Genomic DNA, 25,137 nt, shown 5'->3' with positions numbered 1-25,137 from the left:
CAGCTTCAATGAATAATGGCTTTAGAACCGTTTAAAGCACCTGTGTTTCTTCTCTAGCATAAATACGAACAGTAATGATTGGCAAACGAGTGCACACATTGCCGTGGTGCTGCCTTTCAAATACCCATAAACTGGATGTTGCTATGGAAAGCCATAGTTACCCCTCTAATGTGCATGGAATGTGTTTACAAACTATTTGAAGGTTTTTCTAGGTGGGGGTGCAAACAAGAAAATTGCTTTGCGAAAAGGGCTAGTCCTACCTACTCCTTGAATGATTTACAAATCATGTTGTAAGTTTTATGGTCTAATAAAGTGAAAAGGTGAAACTATCTTTGAAAGAAACAGTGAATGTAAGTAAGCACAAGTAAAATGGGTTATATAGCGCACAGGGGAGAGAGAAAGAAGTGGAACTAACATCACCCATCTTTACTCGCTGTTGCCTGCCATCTAAAAACAAGCTCAACAAAGCCCGAGCAGAGTTCTGAAAGCCCAGCTGCTGGAGCCTGTTTAGGAGGATCGAATGATGGACCATATCAAAGGCAGCAAAAATATCTAATAAAATCAATGTGGCAATGCTACCCTTACCAATCACCATCTTCAGATCTTCTGATGCAGCTACCAGAGCAGATTCTGTACAGTGGTTGGCTTTGAAACTTAACTGTGAGGGATCAAGAAGCTGGTTCATATCTAAAAAGGCAAGGATTTCCTCATTCATTGCCTTTTCTAATACCTTTGCGGGACAAGGGAGGCGAGATATCGGCCTATAATTCTATGCATCTTTAGGGTCCAGCAAAGGCTTTTTCATCAGAGGCAGGATGGAGGCCATCTTCCATATCCTCGGGAACTGCCCAACTGTCAGTATTGTATTTAATAGTTCTGTGAGTGGACCTGCAACTGAGCTAGAGATTGCACTGAAGACCTGTGGAGGGCAAAGGTCTGAAGGAGCTCAGGACTTAATAGACTAAGGTTGATCAGCTTTTCTTCGGTTAAAGGGATGAACCTTCCAAATTTGTAACTGTCTGGGCACTTGTGGCTATTTAATGGGCCCTGTTCTTCTGTCAGGGTTAAGGCCCCTCCTAGATCCCCTGTCATCTGAGTAACATTAAAATCTTGAAAAATAAAGATAACTTTAGGCTGGAAGAATTCTGCCACCTTATCACAAAAAGATTGATCAGGGCTGAAAGTGTTATTAATGATCCAGTTTCACAAGGACTTGACTATTTCAAATAATTCACTAGTGGAGATTTTTGCAGAGCCAATTTTTTCCGCAAATTGTTTGGACTTTGCGTCTTTGATTAGATCCTTTTATTCGGACGCTAATTCTTTCTATTTAGTCTTTTCCTGTTGGCAGTACTCCTTTCTCCACCAACGATCTTGGGATCTACATTTCATTTGGAGGGTTTTTAGTTCTTGAGTGAACCAGGGGGATGAAGGTTTTTTTCTGAAAAACTTCATTTATTTGTCAGGCATCTGCGTAAGGATAGCTGAATCTAGCCAATGTGTGTAGCTGGATGCTGCAAACTCCCCACTTTGGTGTAAAAGAGGGTTTGAGTTCGAAAGACTATTCCTCAACTCAACCAAATTAAGCTTTTTCCAGGATGGCATCTTAAAGGATCTACGTGTATCTGTGCCATGGCCACTATTAGGGGGAACCTTACAAGGGACAAAGATGGCCCTGTGGTCCGAACAAACTATGAGTAGGACCTTATTCATTCTTAGATTTTCATTATTTGTAAATAATCCATCCAATGTATGGCTTGCTATGCGAGTAGGTTCCTCCATTAACTGCTTAAGATCAAAGCACTTAAGATTGTCAACCAGGTGAATTGAATCCTGGTTATTTATAAGTTCTAAATAAAAATTGAAACTCTGCCATTATCGTGAATCTAGGATATTCAGCACACGAGTCCATAAAGTCATGGATCTTTTAGATAAACCTTCCTCTAAAGCCTGGTGGTCGAAATATCAATAATCCGTGAAACGCATATGTGTTATTCAGTTTCAAATTGAAACACAGTGCCTCACACAAAGTGGAAAATAGGCTGAAAGTTTGCTTTGATTCAATTAGGACACAGGAATTGCAATTCCCCTCCCCTTTGTCTACTCGATCGAAACTTTCAATATGATAGCCAGTTAAGAATGCAGTTTTGAAATCTGGGTCAGATTGATTGTCCGCCCTGTGCTCTTTTAGAAATATCATATCAGGTTTGTGTTGAACCATTAAGTCCGCAAACTCATATATATGTTTCATGATGGATCTTGTGTTACGCACTATAAAGAAGAACTCCTTGTGCTATCCAGGTGCTTACAGGCGCAGACAGGCTTGCCTTTGGTGCGCAAGCGGCACGTCCGCTGCGTGCACGGGTCTGCATCTATTTTTATATCTGAGGTGCGGTACACTAGACCACTGACCTCAGTATTGTATTGTAATTGTATTTATATTGGGCTTACTACCCCTGACATGGCATCAAAGCACTTTTTGACAAGTAGCATGCTACTCCGGAACCCAAAAAAGATTAGTGGTGGACTAGTATAGTGAAATTTGAGCGGTAGACATGTGAGCCTGTTAGTTGGATTGGAACGAGAAAAAATGGTGACAAGGGAAGAGTCTAGAAAGTGTTTATTGGGAGATCATAGTAGTAAGATGAGGTTTGGGGTGAGTATAAGGAGAGATGGGGAGGGAAGAATCTCTAGTAATTGATTAGGGTGATCATAGTAGTAAAATGAGTTTTGGGATGAGTCAAAGGAGGGATAGGTGAGTTTAGGAGAGTGGCATCGACTGCATAGTTGCCCCCAACATTTTGCTGATGTTTTGACTGTTTTATGACTCTAGCCAGGCTGTGGCCCTGCTATCCAGGACCCCAGCCTATCTGCTTCCTCTCTAAACTGATGTGAGTCCCTAGGTACGAACCAATTGGATACTGAAGATACCCTATCAGCCCCTTGTAGATGGTACCCTAGGTACCCAGGGCATGGGTCCCTCAGAGGCCTACCAGGGCTGCAGCACTTATTGTGCCACCCTGGGACAGCCATACAAACTGACACCACCAGACCACTACTTTAGTCTGGGTAAGGTGGTGCTTGCACCCCTTACAGGGATATTGGTACCCTGTATCCCACCTATTTACAACACATACTCTCATAGGTCACCCCTATAGCAGGCCTTGGTAATCCTACAAGGCAGGGTGCTGAGGTATGTGTGAGGGGGGACCCCTACCTGAGTAGGGCCCCTCTGCAGCCTTCACTAAAACTAGTGCGAGGTTGTTTGTAGTGGAGCCATACCATATACTCTTAACCGCATTATAAGTAAATCGCGATAGCGTGATAACTTGAGTGGCTGCACAGAACCAGATCTTGTTTTGTGCCAAACATGTAGGAATCATACCCCCAGTCCAGCCATGGGCATGAGGGCACGATTCCCCCCTGCTAGAGGGGCGATATGGGAAAAGCGGCAGAATTTAGACACCAATTTAAAAGTGCACATGCAGAACAAAATGGATGCTACCCGCCACCCACACGACTCTGGCTGCCTGTTGCTGGGCAAAACCCCAGCCTCGCCAGCTGGACAATAGGGATCCCGTTGCAGGGAGGTGCCAGCACCTCCCCAGACATGCTATGTGGATTGGAACTGGGTGGGTGCACCATAGGATGCCTTTCAGAGTTGCACGTAGGCTGCTACAGCGCCTACATTCTGCATACACCACCTGGAACCGGTGCAGGGGCATCCTGCCCCTTGCCCAGGCGGGAAACACACAAAGGGGAGAGGGTGTAGCCACCCTTTCCCGCCTCACCTCTCATTGGTGGGCTCTGATCTGGACCCTCCCCTAATCTCTGGGATAAAGGTGAATACTGTGTCCCCAGAGCCTCAGATTAATCTTGGACTTCACAGACTTGACCTTCGTCGAGCTGCTGCCCAGCTGACTGAAGAAATCTACCTTGGGGTAAAGGAGTTACCCCCCTGCTTGGCAGGCACCTGAAACACTGCAAGTGACCCGGTTGGAACTTCGCTGCTCCTTCGGACATCGACGACTCCTCTCGACCTTGAGGTGGGTTTCCTAAGCATCCCAGAGGCCAGTGAGTGTGCACAGCAAGTCTGAGCACCGTGGACTGCGTGGATGCCGAGATCCCCAATACCCCAGGACACCAGCCACCTCTTGCACAGCACACGACCCCGACCAGTGGGGAAGTTGTGCTTTGGCCCAATATTGAGCCAACCTCTCAGCAGCAACTGTGCCAAAGATCAGCGCCCTAGCCCACTCCGGTGGCCCGTGGGCTCCCTTTTACGCACTCCAAATTGCTGCCTCTCGCGGTCCCTTGTCTTTCGACTGGTGGGCCCTAGCGGAGGTCAATCTTTACTTTTAAGATTTCCCCTGGTTGCTCCAGGCCTGCTCTACAGTCTCCTCGAAGGAGACCTCGCTCAGACCTCGTGGGTCTGCACCAGTAGCGGATTTGTTCATCTTGCGTGGGTTGCGGTTGCCAAGGCTTAGTGGATCCAATCCGGACACTAACAATGCAGCGACCCTCATCCTTCGTGGGACTGTCGCCCTCCAGAAGCTGGCCTTCCTTGAAGCCTCCCAGAGCCCGTGGCTGCAGAACCAAGCTACACCTTTTCCACTTGAAGCACCCGACATTGAAGGGCTCTTTCCCTTGAGCTCCCTGGTCACTGTGCCGTGACCCAAACTCTGTCCCCTCTGCTTTCAGGTTCTTCTCTTCAAGATCTACAACTTCATTCTTCACGACATCGACGCTTTTGGCTCGCAGCAGTTTTGTACATTTTCCCATTGAAAATCAGCCCGTGACCCGACATCGAAAACGACCTATGCACCCGGCTTCCCTGGGGCAGGTAACAGTGGTACCTCGGTACTCTTGTGGTAGTGGGCTCCTCAAAAGCTTAACTCTAAGCTCTTAACTTTGAACTCCTGCTAGAAGTGTCTTTAATCTTTTAAAATCAAACCGCGACATTCTCCATAGGCTTTATTAGAGATCCCGATAGCAGCTATTACCACTGCACGCGCCTCCCGTGGGTCCCCTTCCTCATTACCTGGGGTGGATTCTCAAGGGGCCAGCGATCCTAAATGCCCTAGGCATTGTCTGTAGAATTGTCGTGGTTCTTATACCACTTTTTTAATATATGGTTTGGTCCCCCCCTGGGGCCCTGTGATTCCAGTGCTATTTATTGTATCTATAAATGCTTGTTTGAATTGCAACTTTACCTCTAGCCTCATAAAGAGACTTGTGGGATTCTGTCTAGAATAAATACATATATTTATATATATATATATACACCTGTGTGGACTACTCTCATTTGGTCATTCAAGAGGTTATCTATGGTAAAACAATAAGCTTAACACTCCTTCAAGACTTAGCCTGAAGGCTGCTCTCCACAGCTACCACTAGGATAGCTTTCTTTAAAGGTTGTCTTTAACCTATCACCATAAGAGTCGAATTGGACTGGTGCAAGGTGTCCCCTATAACGAGAGGACAGCATATGCCAGGCCAACTTCTCACAGTGAGGGAAGAATTTATATGCGTTGTTTGTGAGATCATAGCACTAAAATGAGCTTTGGGGGATCCAAGGAGGGATAGAGAAGGGAAGAGTCTTGAAAGGGTTATCTTGGAGATCATAGTAGTAGAATGAGGTTTGGGATGAATCAGAGTGGCGGCAGATATATTGAGAGAGGTATAGGGTGCAATATAGGGTAGTGCATTGGAGACAACATGGCTAAAACACATTCACAAAGACAATATCTCTTGCATAGGCGAGACCTATTAGCTTTGCCAATGCTTGTTTTAATTTAACTTTATATATACCATTGAATTATATGAAATGACTGACCAGCTCAGCTTCTCTAATTTTCTTAAGAATAGCCAGAAGTGGGTTTTTCACTGCCTACTCGTCTACTTTCACAAGTGAAAAGTTCTTTCAAATGAGACTGATAAACAGTAATGCGTTTCTGAAGGAGTTGACACCTTTGCATAGCCCTTCAGGGGACAAGGCAGAGGTTTGAAATGTACCTTTTGTTGACCAAACAGCATCTCCTGGAGTGAAAGTGGTATGATGCTCCCAACTGAGAGAAGATGGTGACCCAGCACTTGTCGAAATGGCGGCGGGGGTGGATTTGCGAGCGGTAGTAAGGTTTCAGCCTTTGGCTTTCTCCGCACAAACGGGTGAGCCCGCGGTGGACCAGAAAGCCAAAGGTCCTGTTGAGAAAATGCCCCGTGAGTCCTGCAGCACACACGGTAAGAAAAGAAACCCCCCTGCTCAGGGAAGGCTATAAGCGTGCAGCCCAAACTACGGATAAAAATATTTAAAATAATATTAAAACTGGTGTTCACCTTACTGCGGGTCCGACCTTCTGCCTCGAGATCACCACCATGTGTCCATAAGACCACCTTGTCTTTGTGCATGTGCACAAACAGATAGAGTATGGAGTTTTGTCAGTACAATGTTGAAATCCTAAGTGGAAACACCAGTCGACCTAGGTGGAACAGCTATTGTCAAACCTTCCATGAAGGCTCTGATGACAAGAATTTTCCAAAGAGACATGGTTTATTTTGTAGGAAGCCCACCACTGCTGACAAGTGCTCTATAGGAAGAAGTTACTTACCTTTGGTAATGATGCATCTGGTAGAGACATATGTTAGTTCTAGATTCCTTACCTTAGACTTTCCCCCAGGATACAGTCTGGATTTGGAGACTTTTTCTTCAGCAGTACCCCTGCGCTTTGTTATGTGGCATCGGTGGGCTATGTGTCCGTCGGCGGCGTTGTGGGCGCCGGGATGACATTGCGGGACCTACATAGATGCCGCCAATGAGCGCTGTCAGTTCTTAACACGAGTTTCCATGCCAGAAGCGCAGAGCAAAACTGGTGCGTAAGGGAGTCTCTATCCCTACAAATCACTTTGCAGAGCGAGGAGGTTGGGTGGGGCGGTAAGGAATCTACAACTAACATGTGTCTGCCAGATACATCGTTATCGAAGGTAAGTAACTTATTCATCTGTTAGAGACTGTTAGTTATAGATTACTTACCTTAGAATAGATACCCCAGTAATACCATCCCAGGAGGAGGGTCTGCGAACCAAGATCATACCAATCAATCAGGAGTTTGTAGAGCGCAACACTCACCCGTTAGGGTCTCCAGGTGCAGGAGGGTGGGGGGGGGGGGGGGGGGGCGGGGGGTGCAGCTACGTTGGGGTCATTCGAAGAACCAGGTCTTGAGGTCTTTTCTGAATTTGCAAAGTGTTGGGCTTTGCCGGAGGAGGAGGGGAGGTTGTTCCAGGACTTGGCTGCAAGGTAGGAGAAAGATCTGCCACCTGCTCTGTTTCTGTAGAAGCGTGGGACGGTGGCTAGGGAGAGGGCGGCTGAGGTTTCTCTTGTGGGCATGGAAGGAGAGACATTTGTTGAAGTATTGGGGTCAGATGCTGTGGAGGGTCTTGTAGACGTACGTGAGAAGCTTAAAAGATATTTTTCTTCCGACGGGGAGCCAGTGGAGATCGCGGAGGATTTGGGTGATGTGGTGGTGCCTTGGGATGTTGAGGATTAGTCTGGTTGCGGCGTTCTGGACGGGCTGGAGTTTGCGGAGGAGTTTTTAGTGGATTCCGTTGCCGTAGTCCAGTCTGCTGGTGAAGAGGGCATGAGTGACCGTTTTTCAGGAATCGGAGGGTATCCATTTGAATGTTTTACGGAGTAAAACATTCAAATGAAGCATGCTGAGGAACAGACGTTGATCTTGCGGTTCATAGTGAGTGATGAGCCATGTATGATGCCAAGGTTACGTGCATTGTCTGTTGGGGTGGGTGGGTTTCAAAGGGTGAGGGGCCACCAGGTGTTGTTCCATGCAGAGGGTGTGGAGCTGAGGATGAGGACTTCTATTTTCTCGGAGTTGAGCTTCAGGCAGCTGTTCTTCCTCCAGGTTGCGATGGCTTTCATCCCTTCTTGGAAGTTATGACTGGTGATGTTGGGTTCCTTGGTGAGGGAGAGGATGAGCTGGGTATCATCAGCGTAGGAGACGATGTTGAGCCCGTGGTTTCTCACCATGGTTGCAAGGGGGGGCCATGTAGACGTTGAAGAGGCTGGGGGAGTATCCTTGGGGTACTCCGCATCTGGTCTCTGTCGGTTCTGAGAGGAAGGGCGGGAGTCGTATTCTCTGTGTTCTGCCTGTGAGGAATGAGCGCATCCAGTCTACGGCCTTTCCTCAGATGCAGGCATCGTGGAGTCTGGTGGCTAGTTGGTGCGAATCTTGTGTTGAAGGCTGCTGATAGGTCCTGGACGACCGAACGGGAAAAGTACACAGTCCCTTCAGACTGGGTTTAATAGGTAGTAGTGTCTTGTAAACGTGTGCAAGGCTGCCCATGTGGACAAATGTCAAGGACTCACCCACGCCTACAAATCCCTATACAACAGCGGACCCAAATACCTCAACGAGAGAGTATCTTTCCACGTACCCAAGAGGAACCTCTCCTCCACCGACCACACCCTGGCGGAGGTCCCCCGCATCCGCAGAAACAGAATGGGAGAGCCTTCTCCTACATCGCAGCCAAGACCTGGAACAAGCTCCCTGTTAACATCAAACGCTCTCCTACCCTGCACGCATTCAGAAGGGACCTCAAGACTTAGCTCTTCGACTGACCCGGAGCCGCCCCTCACCCCCCTCCCTAGCGCGCTTTACAAACCCCTGATTGATTGAAGGGCTGTGACTCCATGTGCTAATGCGTCGGTTGCCGCCATTGCTCTGGCAGAATGAACATGCAACCCCACAGGAGGGTCCTTGTTCGCCAAAGCATAGCATATTTTAATGCAAAGGACAAACCTGCGCCCTGGTTTTTGCAGTACAACATGGCGGTCGTATTGTCGCTGAGCACCTGCACCACTTTCCCCTTGAGTGTGTGAAAGAATGCTTTCATTGCCAGTTGGATCGCCCAGAGCTAGAAAAAGATTGATATGGAGACTGGACTTCGCCAGAGACCAGAAGCCTCTGATCTCCACCTCTCCCAGGTGGCTGCTCCATCCCAGAAGTGACACATCTGTCACCACCGTTAGATCTGGTTGGGGCAGGGAGAGGAATCTGCCTCTGCCCCAATCTTGGTTCGTTAGCCACCACTACAGTTGGTGCGCAGTTCCTTCTGCTGAGATCTGGACGTAGTCCGAAATCTTACCCTGCTGCTGCACCCACTGGAACTTCAGGTCCCACTGCAGAGGCCACACATGCCATCTGGCATGATCCATCAGCAGAATGCAGGAGGCCCAGCAACCTCAGAGTACTTCTCACCAAAATCTGGGATAGAGGCTGAAATATCGGTATCATAACCCGGACTCGCTACGCGGGAGGATGGGCCCGAACCTGCACTGTGTCAAGAACCGCCCGATGAAAGGGAGTGTCTGAGAGGGAGTCAAGTGTGACTTCAGCACGTGGACAGTAAACCCCAACGCATGCAGGAGGTCCGCCGTAGTCTGGAGGTGGGAGAAAACAGCCTGGGGCGGGCCCGCCTTCAACAGCCAGTCGTCGAGATGGGGAAAGACTGGAACCCCTGATCTGCGCAGATGAACTGTGACCATCGCCATCACTTTTGTGAACACCCGAGGGGCACTGGTAAGGCCAAAAGAGAGCATGATGAACTGAAAATGCTTGTGGCCCACTGTGAACTGAAGGTAACTTTGGGGACTGGCAGGATGGGGATATGAAAAAGGCATCCTACAAGTCCAATGCCACCATCCAGTCTCCTGGGTCGAGTGCAGACAAAACTTGTTCTTCATCCTTCCGGCTGAAGAAGTTGAGGGCCCAGAGGTCTAGGATAGGACGCAGGCCTATGTCCTTCCTGAGTATCAGAACGTAGGGGGAATAGCAACCACAACCTACTTCTGGCACAGGGACCCTCTCTATAGCTCCCTTGGCCAAGAGGGCCGATACGTTCTGGTGGAGAAGTGCCAAATGATCCTCCAACATGTGATCATAAGAAGGTGGCATGGAGGGAGGGGTAATCTCGAAGGGGAGGGAGTAGCCCCTTTGGACTATTTGCAGACCCACCTGTCCGACATGATTGCCAGTAGAGGAGGTGATGGTGGACCCTGCCTCCGACTGGCTGGTGAATGGCCTGGAATGTCAGACTAGTAAGGTTTGGAGGCAGTGGCATGGGGGGGGAAAAAATGGAGGACGGGCCTGCTCGCTGGCTCCCTGACACATGAGTACGCAGGGTCTCACGTCCGCTGCCACGCAGAAGCTGGACAGCTTGCGTGACTCTGGCTAGGCTGGACAGGGTGTGGTTGGGCGTCCCTTCCATAACCACGAAAGGGGCGAAAGGCAGACTGAGATGGACGAGCAGTAGCCGTGAGGCCCAAGGATCTGGCGGAAGCTCGAGAATCCTTGAAGCACTCTAGTGCTGAGTTTGCCTTGCCACCAAAAAGGCGAGGGCCATCAAAGGACACGTCCATCAAAGAAGACTGGACATCCCCCGATTAGCCACAAGTCCTCAACCAGGCATAGTGTCTAACAGCTACTGACGTGGCAATCGTTCTGCCCGGTCGGTGGTATCCAGTTGACATCTTATGGTGAATTTGGCTGTGTCTCGCCCGTCTGTAACTGCTTGAGAGAGAACTGGCCGGGCCTCCTCAGGGCCCTGAGTCAGCATCTGCACGACCGTATCCCTGATAGTATGGGAGTCTTCGCCAAAGAGGCATACAGTATTCACCGACCACAATGTAAAGCTGGAGGAAGAGAAAATCTGCCCAAGGTGGTCCAACTTCTTGGATTCCTTATCTTGGGGAACAAAAGGGAATGCGCCTTTTGATCAAGAGGCTTGGTATCAGGGGGAGGGGGTTGGGTCAGAAAGGCTGTGTTGCCCGGAGAAGGGCAGGTGCGGGGGTATTAGTCCTATCCACAGGAGCCCCTGTGCTGGGCTTAGACCAAGTGCCCAGAAGGATGTCCGCGAGGGCTTCATTAAACGGCAAAAGGGTTTCAGAAGAGGAAGCTGCAGGCTAAAGCACCTCTGTCAGGAGGTTATTCCTTACTGACACTGTAGGGAGCTTGAGGCAGAGGACCTCGGCTGCCCTCCTCACCAAAACAGCATAGCAATCTCCTTCCTCCGTAGCTGCGGTAAGGGGAGAGAGAGAAAGCCAGTGTCAGAGGACAGGTCCAGACCACTGGCAACACCCATGTCCATTTGCCAGTCCAGTTCCTCAAGCTGGTCAGTTGGTTCCTAAAGCTGGTCAGTTAAACGGATAGCGCCCCCTCCCAGTCCTCTTCCTCACCACACCAGGACGGAAGTCCCTTCCAACGTCAGAAGTCAACGTTCGTCCGGCTCGCTGTTCACTTTGGGGATGAGGATGGTGCCGACAGGGGACACAGTCGAAGCTGGGAGCGTCATCAGGATTGACATCGGGGAAGGTATAGTAAGATCGACCAGTGATCAGGATCCAAGCCTGGAACCACGAGAACCGCCGGGACCCCTGACTGACTCCGCGGGGCCCAAAAGCACACTGGCAGAGCCTGGCTGCCCAAAGATGAGGCACAAGGCCTCATAAAACTTCTAGATTTGGGCAGGAGATGCTCCAGCTCCTGGAAAGGCAGGGAGGAGCAAAGCTGTGTCAGAAGTAGGCGCCGGATACTGAGCCTTCGAGCAATTATGCTCGGGATCCTGCATCGCTCCGGCTGACTGACCGGGAGAAGTCAAAGAACGCTTGTGTTTCTTTTACTTCTTCTTGTTCTTCCCGGGCTTACCCGAAGATCTCCCTGGCGACTTAGGAGTGTGAGGATTGTGGGCTTCGCGACAGTTCGAGACCTGGCCCTCGAACGAGAACGGGAGTGACGTGGAGCCGAGCGCCGGGTTTTCAGCGGCTTTTTCAGGACTGCTCCCGCAATGCCTTCAAGTTCATGGCCCAGGACTCGTAGCACAACTTCGGGTCATGGTCGCGCTCCAGACACCAAAGTCATACGAGGTGTGGATCAGTCACAGACATCATCCGATGACCGGAGCCGCAAGGCTTGAAGCCAGTCTGACGTTAGGACATCCCGAGACGTATCAGGAGTTTGAAGACTCAAAAAATAAGTAGACAAAAGTCAAAAAAGACTAGCAAAAAACAGCTAAGGGGTAGCCCTCTCCGGATCTGCACTTAGGCTGTCACCAAGAAAGAACTGACGTCAGCACGCATGGGCATCGTCTATGTAGGTGCCGAAGATGGATGTGGAGCCGACCGACTCAACCTAACGACGCTCAGGGGAAAAATCTACGAATCCAGACTGACGCCTGGGGGAAATTCTAAGGTAAGGAATCTACAACTAACAGTCTCCATCAGATTACAAGCGTACACAAGACGTGCTTCATTTAAGCGAAAAGATATCACACTGTGTGTGATGGTGATGCAGTAAGAGGCTGTAGAGAAGCTCAGTCAGTGGAATGAACATAGGGCCATATGTATGAAAGTTTGGTTTTGCGATTCTCAAATAGCGATTTTTTGCGAATCGCTATTTGAGAATCGCAAAACGCTATTTATGTAGGATTTGCAAATAATTTTGCGAATCCTACATATTCCTGAATTGCAAATTGCGATTCGCAATTAAGGAATACCTCCCCCATTCATTCCCATGAGCCTAGAGGCCCATAGGAATGAATGGGAAGACATTCTCAATTTGCGATTCTCAATTAGAGAATCGCAAATTGAGAATGCAATTTCAAGGCTGACAGGTTGTCAAAAGGACACCCTGTTGCATCCCTGAAATGTGAATGTGTGCACATGTGGCAGACATACATGCCCTGAGGGCATGTATGTGTGTCACATGGCACTTTGAAAAATGCAAAAAAGTGAATTTTTCAGAGAAATCGCAAATTACCACCAACTTGAAGTAGGTGGTAACTTGCAATTCCTTAAGCCCAAATTGCACTTTTTCTGTGCCTATTACATTGCATTTAAGGAATCGCAAAATTTGCGATTCCTTAAATGCAATTGCAAAATAAGGAATCGCAAATGTTGCGATTCCTTATTTTGCGAGGCAGTGTTACCGTAATACATCTCACTTAGCTAAATTGTGATCGCAAACGCCGAAATTCTGTGAATTTCGGCGTTTGCATTTTTGAATGATACACATGGCCCAAAATGTTTCTATTTGGTTATACAGTAAGCTCCTTTAGTGGGTTGCTGTGCTTAGGAATTGTCATGCACTTGGATGTTGTTTAGACACTCAAATATAAGACTTGAAGAGCCAAATCACTAAATTGGATGGATGAACTGGGGTGATGGATTTGACAGCTTTGCATGTCAACAAATGTGGGCACAGTCTGTGTGCCCAGTGTGGCAGAGTGGACTTGAGCAACTAGGAATGTCATACTAGCGTAACCAATGTTATAGCAACTATGATGAAGGTAATTGGCACTTGATGCAGAACACCTACCACTGAAGGAATCCACAGGAGAAGAAACAAATAGCATGTAAATATCCAAGTTTCTCCAAACAGTATTCACCTGGAATTGGAGATGTGAAAACCTGGATCTGAAGTGATGGCTTTTTTATTTGAGCTACTACAAACAAATATTTAGCTAATGTGCCTCACCGTTAAAAGAATGAGTCTCTCTTTATTGCGTCTGCTGAGCAAGTCTGCAAAGTCCTGGTCTGTGAATGCAATGCGCTCTGCTAGGAGAAGTATTTGCCGTTTGAAAGCCCAGTTCCGTATCTCTTGTACGATTTTACCTAGGAGTGGAGGATGTGCGCCCCTCACTACTTCAGAACATAATACATGCTTTTCAATTAATCTGTTTGGATTTGTTTATTTTAAATTTGTGACCAGTAAAAAATATTATGATCAGACATAAGTACTAATATATCAATTTCTAAAATTTTTATTTGAAGTGGGTAGTAATGCAACGTACCTCAGGTATAGTTATGAAATAGGCTGCTAATTGCAATTATAACTCACTCCCATTGGTGGCCATCATAGGGGTTGTGGCCTACTAAGGTAAGCGAACCACCAGGTTCTGGATTCCCTATAAATTAAACTTTAAATAAATAAAATAAAAAAATGCTGCCCATTTTTCTTAAAGGAAACTGAGATGCGTAAAAAAAAGAATCTTTTTTTTCTGAAAGGTTTAAGAGCTGGCAGTGGGTCCCTGGACCATTGCCTACACCTCAACAAACTTCTTTTCACATTCCCAAAGGGGAAGGTGTCCTAAGGAGACCCTTCCCTTTTGTAAATGGGTTACCACACGGACTGGGAAGTTAGTACCTTTTCAATGTTTTGCGATGGAGTTTAGTTGCTAAACATGGATCCATCTCATACTTATTAGGTATTTTGAAGGGACACCTAACAACACATCCCTTTCAAGTTGCAATCTCAATTTAGGAGTTATTCAAATTTACCGAAGCCTAAATTGAATGACATACATGAAAAACCTATTATGCGGTTGCAAACTTCGAATAGGAGTGTTTGATATTATAAAATAGGTTGGTAGTTCCTGCACCAATTCTGTGTAAGAATTCATCATGCCCAACAACTTCATCAAGTAACTTGGATCAGGATTGGGACTTGAAGTAGGAACTGTCCTGTGGCATGGAGAGGGAACAGGCCCAAATCCTGTAGCACGGTGGGCCTCGCTTCTTCCGATTGGCGACTAAAGCTTCACCTACTGATTCGACTTTGGATCAGAAAACAATCATTGCAAGAATTTGAATTCGACTTGGATCCCAGACACCAGCAACAGACTTTACTGCTTCCTGCAGGTAAGGCACTGCTTGAAGACTGTATTCAAGGAGACACCCCTAGCCTGTGGTGTTTTGGGGAAAATAAAATAATTTTGTAAACCTTAAAAGTGTGGGAAATCAGCTCTGGATTTTTGTTGGGGGGTGTGGTAAAAAAGTAAATAAAGTCAACACAAAGGTGTGGCACTACTGTACGTCTTTGTGCGGTCTCTACTGAAGGCAAGATGAAACCACCATAATCTGATGGTATCACCTTTAGGGGTGCAGGAGCAATTGCTGGGAAGAAGCTTCTGGATTGACTCTGGCTCCTGGGAGGGAATTAAAAAGGTGAGCAATCTGTGGTTAGGAGTATCCATCACAACATTCTGTGATGCAGTGGTTATAGACAGGTGCTTTTGGCACAAATGGCGAAGCAGGAGTACAGTTTTTGGCATGTGGAACAAGCACAGTCGAATTTCTGAGGGTAATCTTTCAGTCTTCCTTCACCAGCTTGTACATGGCCAGGGAAAGCAGTAGTCACGTTTGGATGTACAACAAGCTTCATGAGGGCCAGAGGTTCCCTGAGGCCCAGAGGTCCTGCAAATGCCTGAAGCATGTCTTTGCAAACCTCCCGTCTGAAAGGGTTGATTTTATAGGACTAGCTTCTGATCTGCTGCTTGAAAGGATCAAACGCAATGAGAAAACAGTTTTACAGCCATTGTTTCACATTGGCGTTTTTTGGAACGAACAAGGCTGCTGAATGGCACCTATGAGCTAGGCAGTACTCAAGTCCTTTTTCATTTTCTCCATTGTTTTGTCACCATGTGGCCAAATAAATGTGTCCCATCAAATGTTAAATCCAATAGGAATTGCTATACATCAGAGAGGAACCCAAAAGATATGTAGCAATATGTGACAACATAAAATGATGGTGGTGTTGATCTGAAAAATGCAAAAAGAACAAATGATGGACGAATGCTGAAAAACTCCAAACACTCACCTCAGTACTAAGATCTGCGCCTAAATTGATTGTATTTTTGCTCACCACCCCATTCCAGCTCGTATCCTGACACTTTGCAAATCAGTTTTGACCCTGCTCCCGATGGGAACAGGCCAGCCCGAACAGCCAGGCCCCTCGATGGACTGTAAACAAGCATCCTAGGGCCAGTTTCAGGGTATAACCACTCATCAGCCAGGATAGCTTGACTGGTGGCACGGTGAGCACAGGACCCTCGTCTGGGCATACCCATCCTACTTAGGGCGAAAAATGACATCCAATTAAGTAGAACTTCTTGTGAGCAGTGAGACATCCTCCATTGCATGCTCGGATTCTTTTTGATAATGGCGATTTAGGTGTCAATGCTGTATTGATTCTGAACCAGCACCTGCTCAGGACAAGCCTTCTGCAATGGCCTTTCCAAGGTTGATCTTCCTTCAGTGTCAAATTTGTATTTCAGGTCTGACCTCTGTATGGAAGCAGTCATTTGAATACCCTCATGTGGCTGGAGCGGAGACTCACGGTGTGTCTGCTAGGTTCCCTTTGTTCAAGGCATGCGCTCCAAGCAAACCACTTTGTGCCTGTTTGGAAAATGGAGGTGGAGTGTCAGTACATCTGCAGTTTTCTTTCAACTGTAATACAATTTCTTGGTCAGACTCCTGGACTTCCAAGGATCGCTGTACAACCTTCAGGTTGGGTACCACAGTAAGACTGCACAAGTACTCATCAGCATTAATGCCCTCGATAAGCCTCCGGAAACAATGTTATCTTGATCTTTTGAATCCATAGCGGTGGAGTAATTCCACCTTCAAACAACCCTGTTATGGACAGTGTGTTTATGCTTAAAATGCAATCAGCTTTTTTGTCTTGATCTCGAGGAAGGCACAGATCACAAATCCGATGCCACTAGGATTGCATCAACTTCATATCACATCAATGACAATTTTGAAATGGGATATTTTAAAAACCCCACTCACAAGGAGTCATTCTCGTACGACCTGGAAGAAGAGTACGCAGTATCCAACAGTTGTCATTGGAGTTATTCAGTGCATCAATTTTTTGTCCAGGAGCACATAAAACCTTCTTGCCAGTCGTTTCACATATTTGAAGACTAAGCATACAACTTCAGCTCTGAACCCAATGGTAGGATAAAAATTATGTAAGGTGGAATCTCTGTGCTGGTGCATTGTGGGTTTAGTCTGAGTGATAATGAGTCATTCTCAAAGCAAACAAATCTTATTGTAAGCAAATTGTAATAGTCAGGATCTAACACTAAATGACCTGTTAATGCACAGGATGTGATCTACAAGAAAACATGTTTAAAACATAAAATTCTGACTAATTTCATTTACTTTTTGAGAGACAAGAGTAGAGATTTATAGAGGAATCTGCAACAAAAAAAGTGTTGAAAGATCATTCTAGTGATCAAGATCCACTCAACTTGTTATCCAAGCTGCATTTTCTCCAATCACCTGGCCATATGTTTCAATTATAAAACAAACACGTGCAAATACATCTGGTGAAACATCTACGGCTATTACCTCAGCTACTAGAACATTGTGCTGCATTTTCTTTCTTGATTTCATTATCCGAACAATAGCAGCTTCAATTTCATGTTTTCTGTCATCATCTACTTTCTGACGAGTTTCTTTTCTTTCTGGATCGGATTCCCCTTGTTTGGCAGCAACTAAAAAAGGAAGAAATACATGAAAGTGTCAAGAGAATTTTATGAAATATTTTTAACATGGCATCACAAAAATCAAACATTTAACTACCTCAACTGCATCAACGCCTTCTCTTCACTTTTGAGATAAAATAGACAGCTGTCCTTTGCTATCATCTACTGCGGTCTAACTTGTTATCTTTATTGCACCCTTATACTCTCCGACGCCCCACATAGCGAGTCACACTTCCCAACTCAGTGGAGTCCAATATCGGAGGGTCTAAAGAGCTTTAAATTTTCAATGGCACGTTAAGTCTCGGAAGTCCCTGTAGAAACAATGCAGCTGGGCCCTCCAGAATTTAAGGAAACAGGATTTAAAAAAGCATGCAATATCTACCCAATCCATAGCACGTACAAACTTTAACGATACCACTGCAATAGGATGAGTGTTTCAGCTATACCCCATCTGCCGAATGGCTACATATAATTCCTAAAAGGACAGTGATCCCAACTGCCCCTGTACCCCAAATCTAAACACGATATCAGGAACAAAGAACATATCTGGCAGTCCTCACAGGACTGAATGTTGGTCAACTAAACAATCGCCTAATTTCCCCTGCATGTTATGTTCAAGTATCTCCCTCTCCTCACAAATCTCTCACTTCTGGCCCTCAGTGCCTGCGTTAGAGGCCACCCAGAGGCTCAAAATACAGAAGTCATGATTTAAATACACTACCATTTTTGAAAACTGGCCCATCCTGACATTTTTGTAACTTGTTTTTGACTTTTCTAGATTTAAAACATCCAAAAATATCGCAATCTAATAACTTCTCAACTATGCATAAAAGCCAGGAAAATAACAGCTCAACTATTACAGATGGCAGTTAGTGCCCCTTGTTCAAGTTTGGACAGTTACGGGATGGAAGTAATTGCTACATTTCAAACAAGGGAAACAGCTCTTCCAGCTTCACATCACCTAGAGCCACAACTGTGGAAACAGAGAAAGGACTACTGATACAACAGCACCGTGCTGAAGTGCTGTCTCACTACTGCTGCAGCCCAGCTAGGCCACCGCCACGGCACCGTCCATCGTAGCCTGAGGAAGAGGAGAGTAGACTGAGCTGTAACAACAGGCTCAGCAGTGTTACAATGCTCTAAATTAAATATACACAAGATAAATACTAGAGAGTCAGTGACAGTGTGACAATGACTAGAGAGCGAGCCACGGTAACTCCGTTCTTAATTTGTTTGTTGAAGAGAAGTTTTGCAGGCTGCAATACGTTACGTTTGACCCGAGGTGGAGCTCAGGGCTGAAAGTGAGGCTTGGAAAACAATTTGTTCAAAGCCGCGTATAAGAGAAACAAGACAAGCCCGGCGGAGCGTGGCGCACGCGCTTGGGGGTGGGGGAGCGCATTCCAGGCGGGGGAGCGGACCCTTTGAAGTGCTCCCAAAAAGCGTATTGCATGGCGGCACGATGCGCGTGATTGTGCGCGTGCTAGCCATGCAATCCGCTTTTTGGGAGCACTTTTAAAACCCGCTTACAATAGTCTCGCTTTGCGATCGCTTGCGCGATAGCAAGGCGAGACCTAAAAAGGATCCGAACATGGAGTCACCCATGTCCAACACTTCCACATCTACCAAGTTAAAGACAGTACCCACGAGCAATCTCTACCACTACCCAGTTACCCACCCACCACCTAAAGAACAAGTTACTTACCTTTGGTAGTGCATTATCTGGTAGAGATTCTATCCAGCTGCAGATTCCTTGCCTTAGAATAATGCACAGGTCCCAGAATGGATCCGAAAAATTTTCGTGAGCTGAACCCCTGAGTGGCAGTAGGTAGCGTTGTGCGGCTCAATGTGGTGTCTGTGTCATCAATCCGTTAATAAAAAAGGGGGATGGTGCAAGACACCATCGTAAAAAACCAAATTTGATACGGCCTACATATAAGTGAAAAAACTGTGAGAAAGAACCCCGCAAGCTAAGCGAAGACCCTTCCCAAGTGCAACAAGGGAAGAAGATCTCAACAGACAGACAGACTTATTACCATGCATAACAACAGACAGAAATAGACTGTCAGTACCATGTAGAACTGTCGTCTAGCAAGAACGTAGCACAGAGAACAGTCCACCGCAGGAAGGTATGAAAAGACTGGCACTGCCCCTTTAGTAATGGAGGTCTGAAACAGAGGTCAACAGATCCCCAAAGAAGACTACTGTAGAAGAGACCAGAACCTGAGCCAATAGAGAAGGCGGGAGGGAAGGCAGCAGGAGTATTATGGTAACAGAAACCTCTGAGAGGGAGTCAGCTGTATTATGGCAAATCTCAAAGAGACGCAACAATGTGAGCACCCATGAGAGAAAAAACAATGGCAACTGAAAAAGGGGCCAGCGGAGAACCCCACTTGGCAAGGTCCTCGCAGAACGGGGAGGCTGGGTGGGTGTTAAGGAATCTGCGGCTAGACGTCTCTACCAGATACATCGTTACCGAAGGTAAGTAACTCGTACATCTGATAGAGACATCTAGCCGCAGATTCCTTAACTTAGAATAGATACCACAGCCATACCCCAAGGGGAGGAGAGTCTGCGACCGAACAACAGAAAGCGCCAAGCATTTGAGCCGGCAATAGAGTGACGGACAATGGGGAAGGCTGTGGCGGAACAGCCAGACAGCAACCCATACAGCTCGGAAGAGCAAAAGATAACGGGATGCAAGACATCCCAAAAATGCCATAATGGTGCTACACCATACCTGTACAAGCATGAGAGGTAGAAACGGCACCAGCCATAAACCAGAACAAAAGAAAGAGAGAGGAAGAAGGACCGCTCTCAACGTAATGGCGCACTATGTGAACACAGCAATGTTTTTAGAATTGCAGGCGGAGACCAGAAACACGCCAAGTTCACACCCACTTCCAAAAGGGGAAACAGGGCCAAACAGTAACAATCTTAAGCACGCTGATGCAGGCCATCACAGAAACATGCACAGAGCAAACAGCTACAGAGACCATAAGGTGGCGTAGCTAAAATAAGCATAAGGCTGCTCGACAGGCAGCGGTAAGACCAAGGTAAGAACCAACACACGAAATACAGATATGCAGGGTGTAGATTTAGGACGACTGACATTAAAAGAGCCGTCCCGCATGCCCAGCTGATATAATATAGGGTGAACTTAAAGATGGAGGCACAGTCGTAGGAAGGTGCAGCAGAGGCACCAAAGTACTAAGGCGTAGAAAAGGAGGAATAATGCAGAATTTCAGACCACACCCTCCGTCTGGAAGGAAAGTAACCCTTATCCAGAAGAGAGAATCGTTCAGTAACTAAACACGAAGAAGGGAGCAGTGTAAAACTGGGAAACCACCCCAGTAAACAAATGCAAAAAGTGCATTAATGGTAATGCCGCATGCATCACTGAAAAGCTCCCTGAAACAAGGAGACTTTGGACCAGACCTTGCAGCCTCGAAGAGAGGTGAAGAGTTAGGAAGAAGAGTACCCATGGAACTTGTATATATATTTAATTACAGATATATGTATATTTAGCAAAAACGGGTAAACTAGCCACCACTATGCAACATGGCTGAAGAGGAAGATGGAAGCTGCCTTTAATGTGTGATGAACACTCCGAAAACCTCAGAAGGAGGAGAATGAAGCAAATAAGCAAGATGACCCATGATGTATAGAAGATGACGCCAAGGCACAACATTGAGCACCGTACAACGGCAGATCAGAGGACGCTTAGAGGCCAAAGGAACTCTTAGGCCCAGTTGACATAAACAGAGCTATATATTAGCAAACAAGTACCCCACACGAAGTATGCAAACCCCAACAACGGGGAACACGTTTATTAGGGCAAGCCACAGTCAGAGGAACAATCTGTGGAACACTGCCACAGTAGATTAACCGCCAGTTTAAAACGCATAATGCATGCAAATGATGCTAAATGAAAGGATAATCCCCTCCGACTATGCAAAAGGAAGACCTGAGGCTTACTATCAGCCTAAAAAACAACGCATCAAAAGGATGCTAAATGAAAAGGTACCACCCCCAGAACAAACGCCTGAGAAACACAGGCCTAAGGGGGGCGAAAGCCCGCAAGGAGGCGCTGAACAGCCGAGTCGGCATGTGCATCAAACAATAAAACCCCATCAAAGGGTAAATCAACAAGTCTCTACTGGATATTTTCCAGGAAGACGCTATCCCGTAGCCAAGCATGGCGCTGCAAGGCGACAACCAGCCATAGCCAGGCCTGAGGAATCAGCAGTATCCGAGGCAGAGCAGATCGTAAACTCAGCAAGGTCACCGCCATCCCGGAGAAGATGAAGTAGGTCAACACAAGCGCCTTCAGTGCTGGTGGAGAGCAAAGACTCTGCAGAGTCCCACAGGGCAGAGGTAGCCCGAGCCAGGACACACACTGTATTTAGTGACCGTAGTGCAGCACTAGTGGAGGCAAAGATGTTCCGGCCCCATGACTCAAGCCATCTGGACTCCCAGGAGGGAGGAAGCAATAGCCGGGACAAGGAAGGGAAGGCAGTTTGCAAAACAAACCCCTGCACGTCCCGATGCACAAATAAGCAGACCGGATCATGTGGAGCAGGACGGTGGCGGTGCAAGACCGAACGAGCCACCGGGTCACCGGAATCTGGCTGAACCCGGGTACCCAAAAGGGCATCATAAAGAGAAGCTTCAAAGGGCAGAAGCGGCTCCACATTCCCTGACCCACTGTGAAGGACATCAAGTAAAGGGTCCACAGACAAGGGTGCTGTAGGGGGTTGCATGTTCAAAATCAGAGTGGCCAAAGAGACCACTCTGAGAAAAGCCGCACCAGCCTCGGTAGCCCTCCGAGGAGGGGATAGTAGCTCATCAGTAGGTGAGGGCTGTAAGCTAACCCTCCCAAGACAGTGAGGGTGCGGCCAATGCCCAACTGGGGGGAGTCTCATTGACGAATGGGGGTCCTGATGAGGCTCGAGGAGGCAAGGAGCCTGCCGGGTGCTCTTGAGGAGGTGAGGTTCCTGCCGGATCCACATATTCTAAGGGAGGTACAGGCAAGAATACATCCGGCGTCGCCGAGCGGGAGGGTGATGTCAAACTCTCTCCGGATGCTTCCGGAGAAGAGTCAACAACCTGGCGTCGATGCGGCGCCAAAACTACTTTAGTAGGCGCGAATCCACGATAAGCTCCCCTTCCGAAGAAGGAGAAGGCGCAGGGGATACAAGCCTCTGGCGCTGACCCAGCCTCAACCAGAATCGGTTCCAACTCTGTAGGAAGAAGCGGAGGCAGAGCCGGGGAGGCGACAAGCCCCTCCTTCCGAAGAAGGCGGAGCCGGGGAGGCAAGCCTTCGGCGCCGCACTGGTGCCGCCTCAGCCTCAACCACAACAGGCTCCAACTCCAGAGTAAGAAGCGGAGGCAGAGCCTGGGAGGAGAGTCGACGGCGCCAGAACGGCACCGACCCCGGCTCCGGACAGGCGGCTGCCTGCCCAGAAGGCCGAGGCGTGCACAAAGTGAGGCTTTGAGCACCAGCAACCACCTGCAACAGGGAGCCCCACAGGACTATGCAGCGCGGCAGGGGTACAATGGATCGTAGAGGGAGATGCAGCTGGGCCGCACCCTGACGACACCATATGGATAGTAGAGAGGGACCCGGCCGGGCCAGGACAATACCACATCTCCGACGTCCCTGGAGGGCAAGGGCTCATTTGACGCAGGGGGCGAACCCACCGGTGAGTCCGTCGGGGACCCCACAGGTAGCAGAGGCCAGAGGACGCCCCAGGGAAGGGAGAGGACCCAAGGGAGGCCTGCAAAGCCGTGGCATAGGCCTCCATTTGGGCCCGAGTCGCCCCCGCACCCGGATAGAGGGGGGATAACTGTCGGGTGCGCACGTCCGGAATATTCCGGGAACCAGTGCCCCGGACAACAGATGAAATGAGGTCGAGGACCTCGGCGACATGCACCACAACTTACCAATAAGTGGCGAACGACTGCTCCGGGCCCCAGAGGGCGATCGACGGCGGAACTGCGTTGAAGAGGCCGTGGGACGAGAAGAGACTGACCGGGACAGCCCTGCCAAAAAAAGCCACATCCGCCGCTCCTGCCGGGACTTTGGCTTGAGGTGTTGGCAGGCGTTGCAGTCCGTGGAGTCGTGGTGCTCGCCCAGACACCACATACAGATAAGATGCGGGTCCATCACGAACATTTGCCGCGAACAGGCAGTACAGGATTTAAAGCACGAGGGCATCGCACAATGTTCCAGACGCAAAGCATCAAAAAAGGGCCTGTAAACAGGCCAGAGGAACCGCTCACTCCGGATCCGCGTTGCACACGGGAAAGAAGGAAACTGACGTCAGCGCGCCGAGAGGGACTTTTATGACCTCGCTGATGTCACGTACGTGGACGATGTCAGGGCGGGTTCGTGAGGCACTGTCCCCCGGCACGCAGAGGTGCTGCTGCAAAAATAATTCCGGATCCAGTCTGACGCCTGGGGATATTCTAAGTTAAGGAATCTGCTGCTAAATGTCTCTATCAGATTGCTCGTTACCAAAGATAAATAACTTGTTCATCTGATAAGTAATGTACGGCTAGAAGTCCCTACCTTAGAATAGACACCCAGGCAAAACCTCCCCCAGAGCGGAGGCTGCGACACAGATTAGACTAGAAATTCCTGAAGGACCAAACTGGCAAAAATACTCATCTCGTTGGCCCTGGCTGTCCAGGCAGTGGTGCTTCATAAACGTATGCACATTGCTGTCTGACAGATATCCAGGACAGGTATTTTGTGAGCTACCACAGTAGTTGTAGCCTTGACTCTGATGGAATGAGCTTGCAAACCTTAAGGAGGTTGCTTTTTGTCCATAGTGTAGCAGATGTTGATGCAGCACACTATCCTTTACAAGATGGTCTGTTTGTGCACCATCCTTCCTTTTTTGGTTCCGACGTACCCACCAAAGTGTTGATCATTCACCCGTAACACTTGTGCAGTCAGGGTAGAACAACACTCTTTTTGAGTCCAGCTGACAGAGTCTCTTTTCTCCTTTAGAGGTGTGAGGCGGAGAATAAATGTAGGGAGGGTGATGGTAGGAAGGATGCTCTGGTCCGAAAGACCAGTTTGTCTGGGTAGATGGTAAGGTACGGAGGCAGAGATGACAGAGCCTGCAGCTCACTGACCCTCCGAACAGATGTTATTGCCACTAGGAAGGCCATTTTTATGGTAAGGAGCCTGATAGAGCAGTTTTGTAACGGCTTGAAGGGAGCACATATCAAAAATGTGAGGACTAAGATGAAGTCCCACTGTGGGACAATGAAAGGAGATGGTGGAAACCTATGCTGAAAACCTTCGACAAACTTGTTTATAATCAATTCATTCACCTGTACACCATGCCACAAACATTCTCCAACGGCAGGCGTATTTACAGTCTTTGTGGAGGGACGCCAAGATAACATTGCAGACTTCGGGCAGAAGGTCAAAAACTGTAAACTTAAGTTGAACAATCTTCAGGTCGAAGCGTTCTCAGGTTCGGGTGCAGAACCCTGCCCTGTTGCTGCGACAGAAGATCCTCTTGAAGAGGCAGTCTCATCAGAAGACCCGTGCTCATGCGCAACAACTTGGTTACCAGACTCTCCATGCCCAATCTAGAGCCACAGGAATGACTTGGGTCCGGACATTCCTGATCTTGAGAACTCTGGGCAGGAGTGGCATTGTTGGGAAGGCATACAGAAGGGCCGAGTTCCACTTGAGACGAAGAGCACCTTTGAGCAAGAGCCGCCTTGGAAACGCCAGTGCGCAAAATTGCTGACATTGCGAGGTCGACGGTGGCAAAGAGA

General features: G+C 48.0%; 1 protein-coding gene across 1 annotated transcript in view; it reads right to left on the bottom strand.

Moving 5' to 3' along the window:
• CUL3 (cullin 3) overlaps positions 1-25,137 on the bottom strand; it is a 611,025-nt gene that overhangs the window by 28,177 nt on the left and 557,711 nt on the right. Inside the window, exon 15 of the mRNA XM_085634401.1 lies at positions 17,201-17,346. Coding sequence (XP_085490527.1) covers positions 17,201-17,346 — 146 coding nt within the window. The remainder of the gene's footprint in view (positions 1-17,200; positions 17,347-25,137) is intronic.

This window comes from Triturus cristatus, chromosome 11 (genome assembly GCF_964204655.1).
Source record: "Triturus cristatus chromosome 11, aTriCri1.1, whole genome shotgun sequence".
In the NCBI taxonomy this organism is placed as follows: Eukaryota; Metazoa; Chordata; class Amphibia; order Caudata; family Salamandridae; genus Triturus; species Triturus cristatus.
The sequence above is the reverse complement of the archived record's forward strand: the minus strand, read 5'-3'. Positions and strand labels throughout refer to the sequence as shown.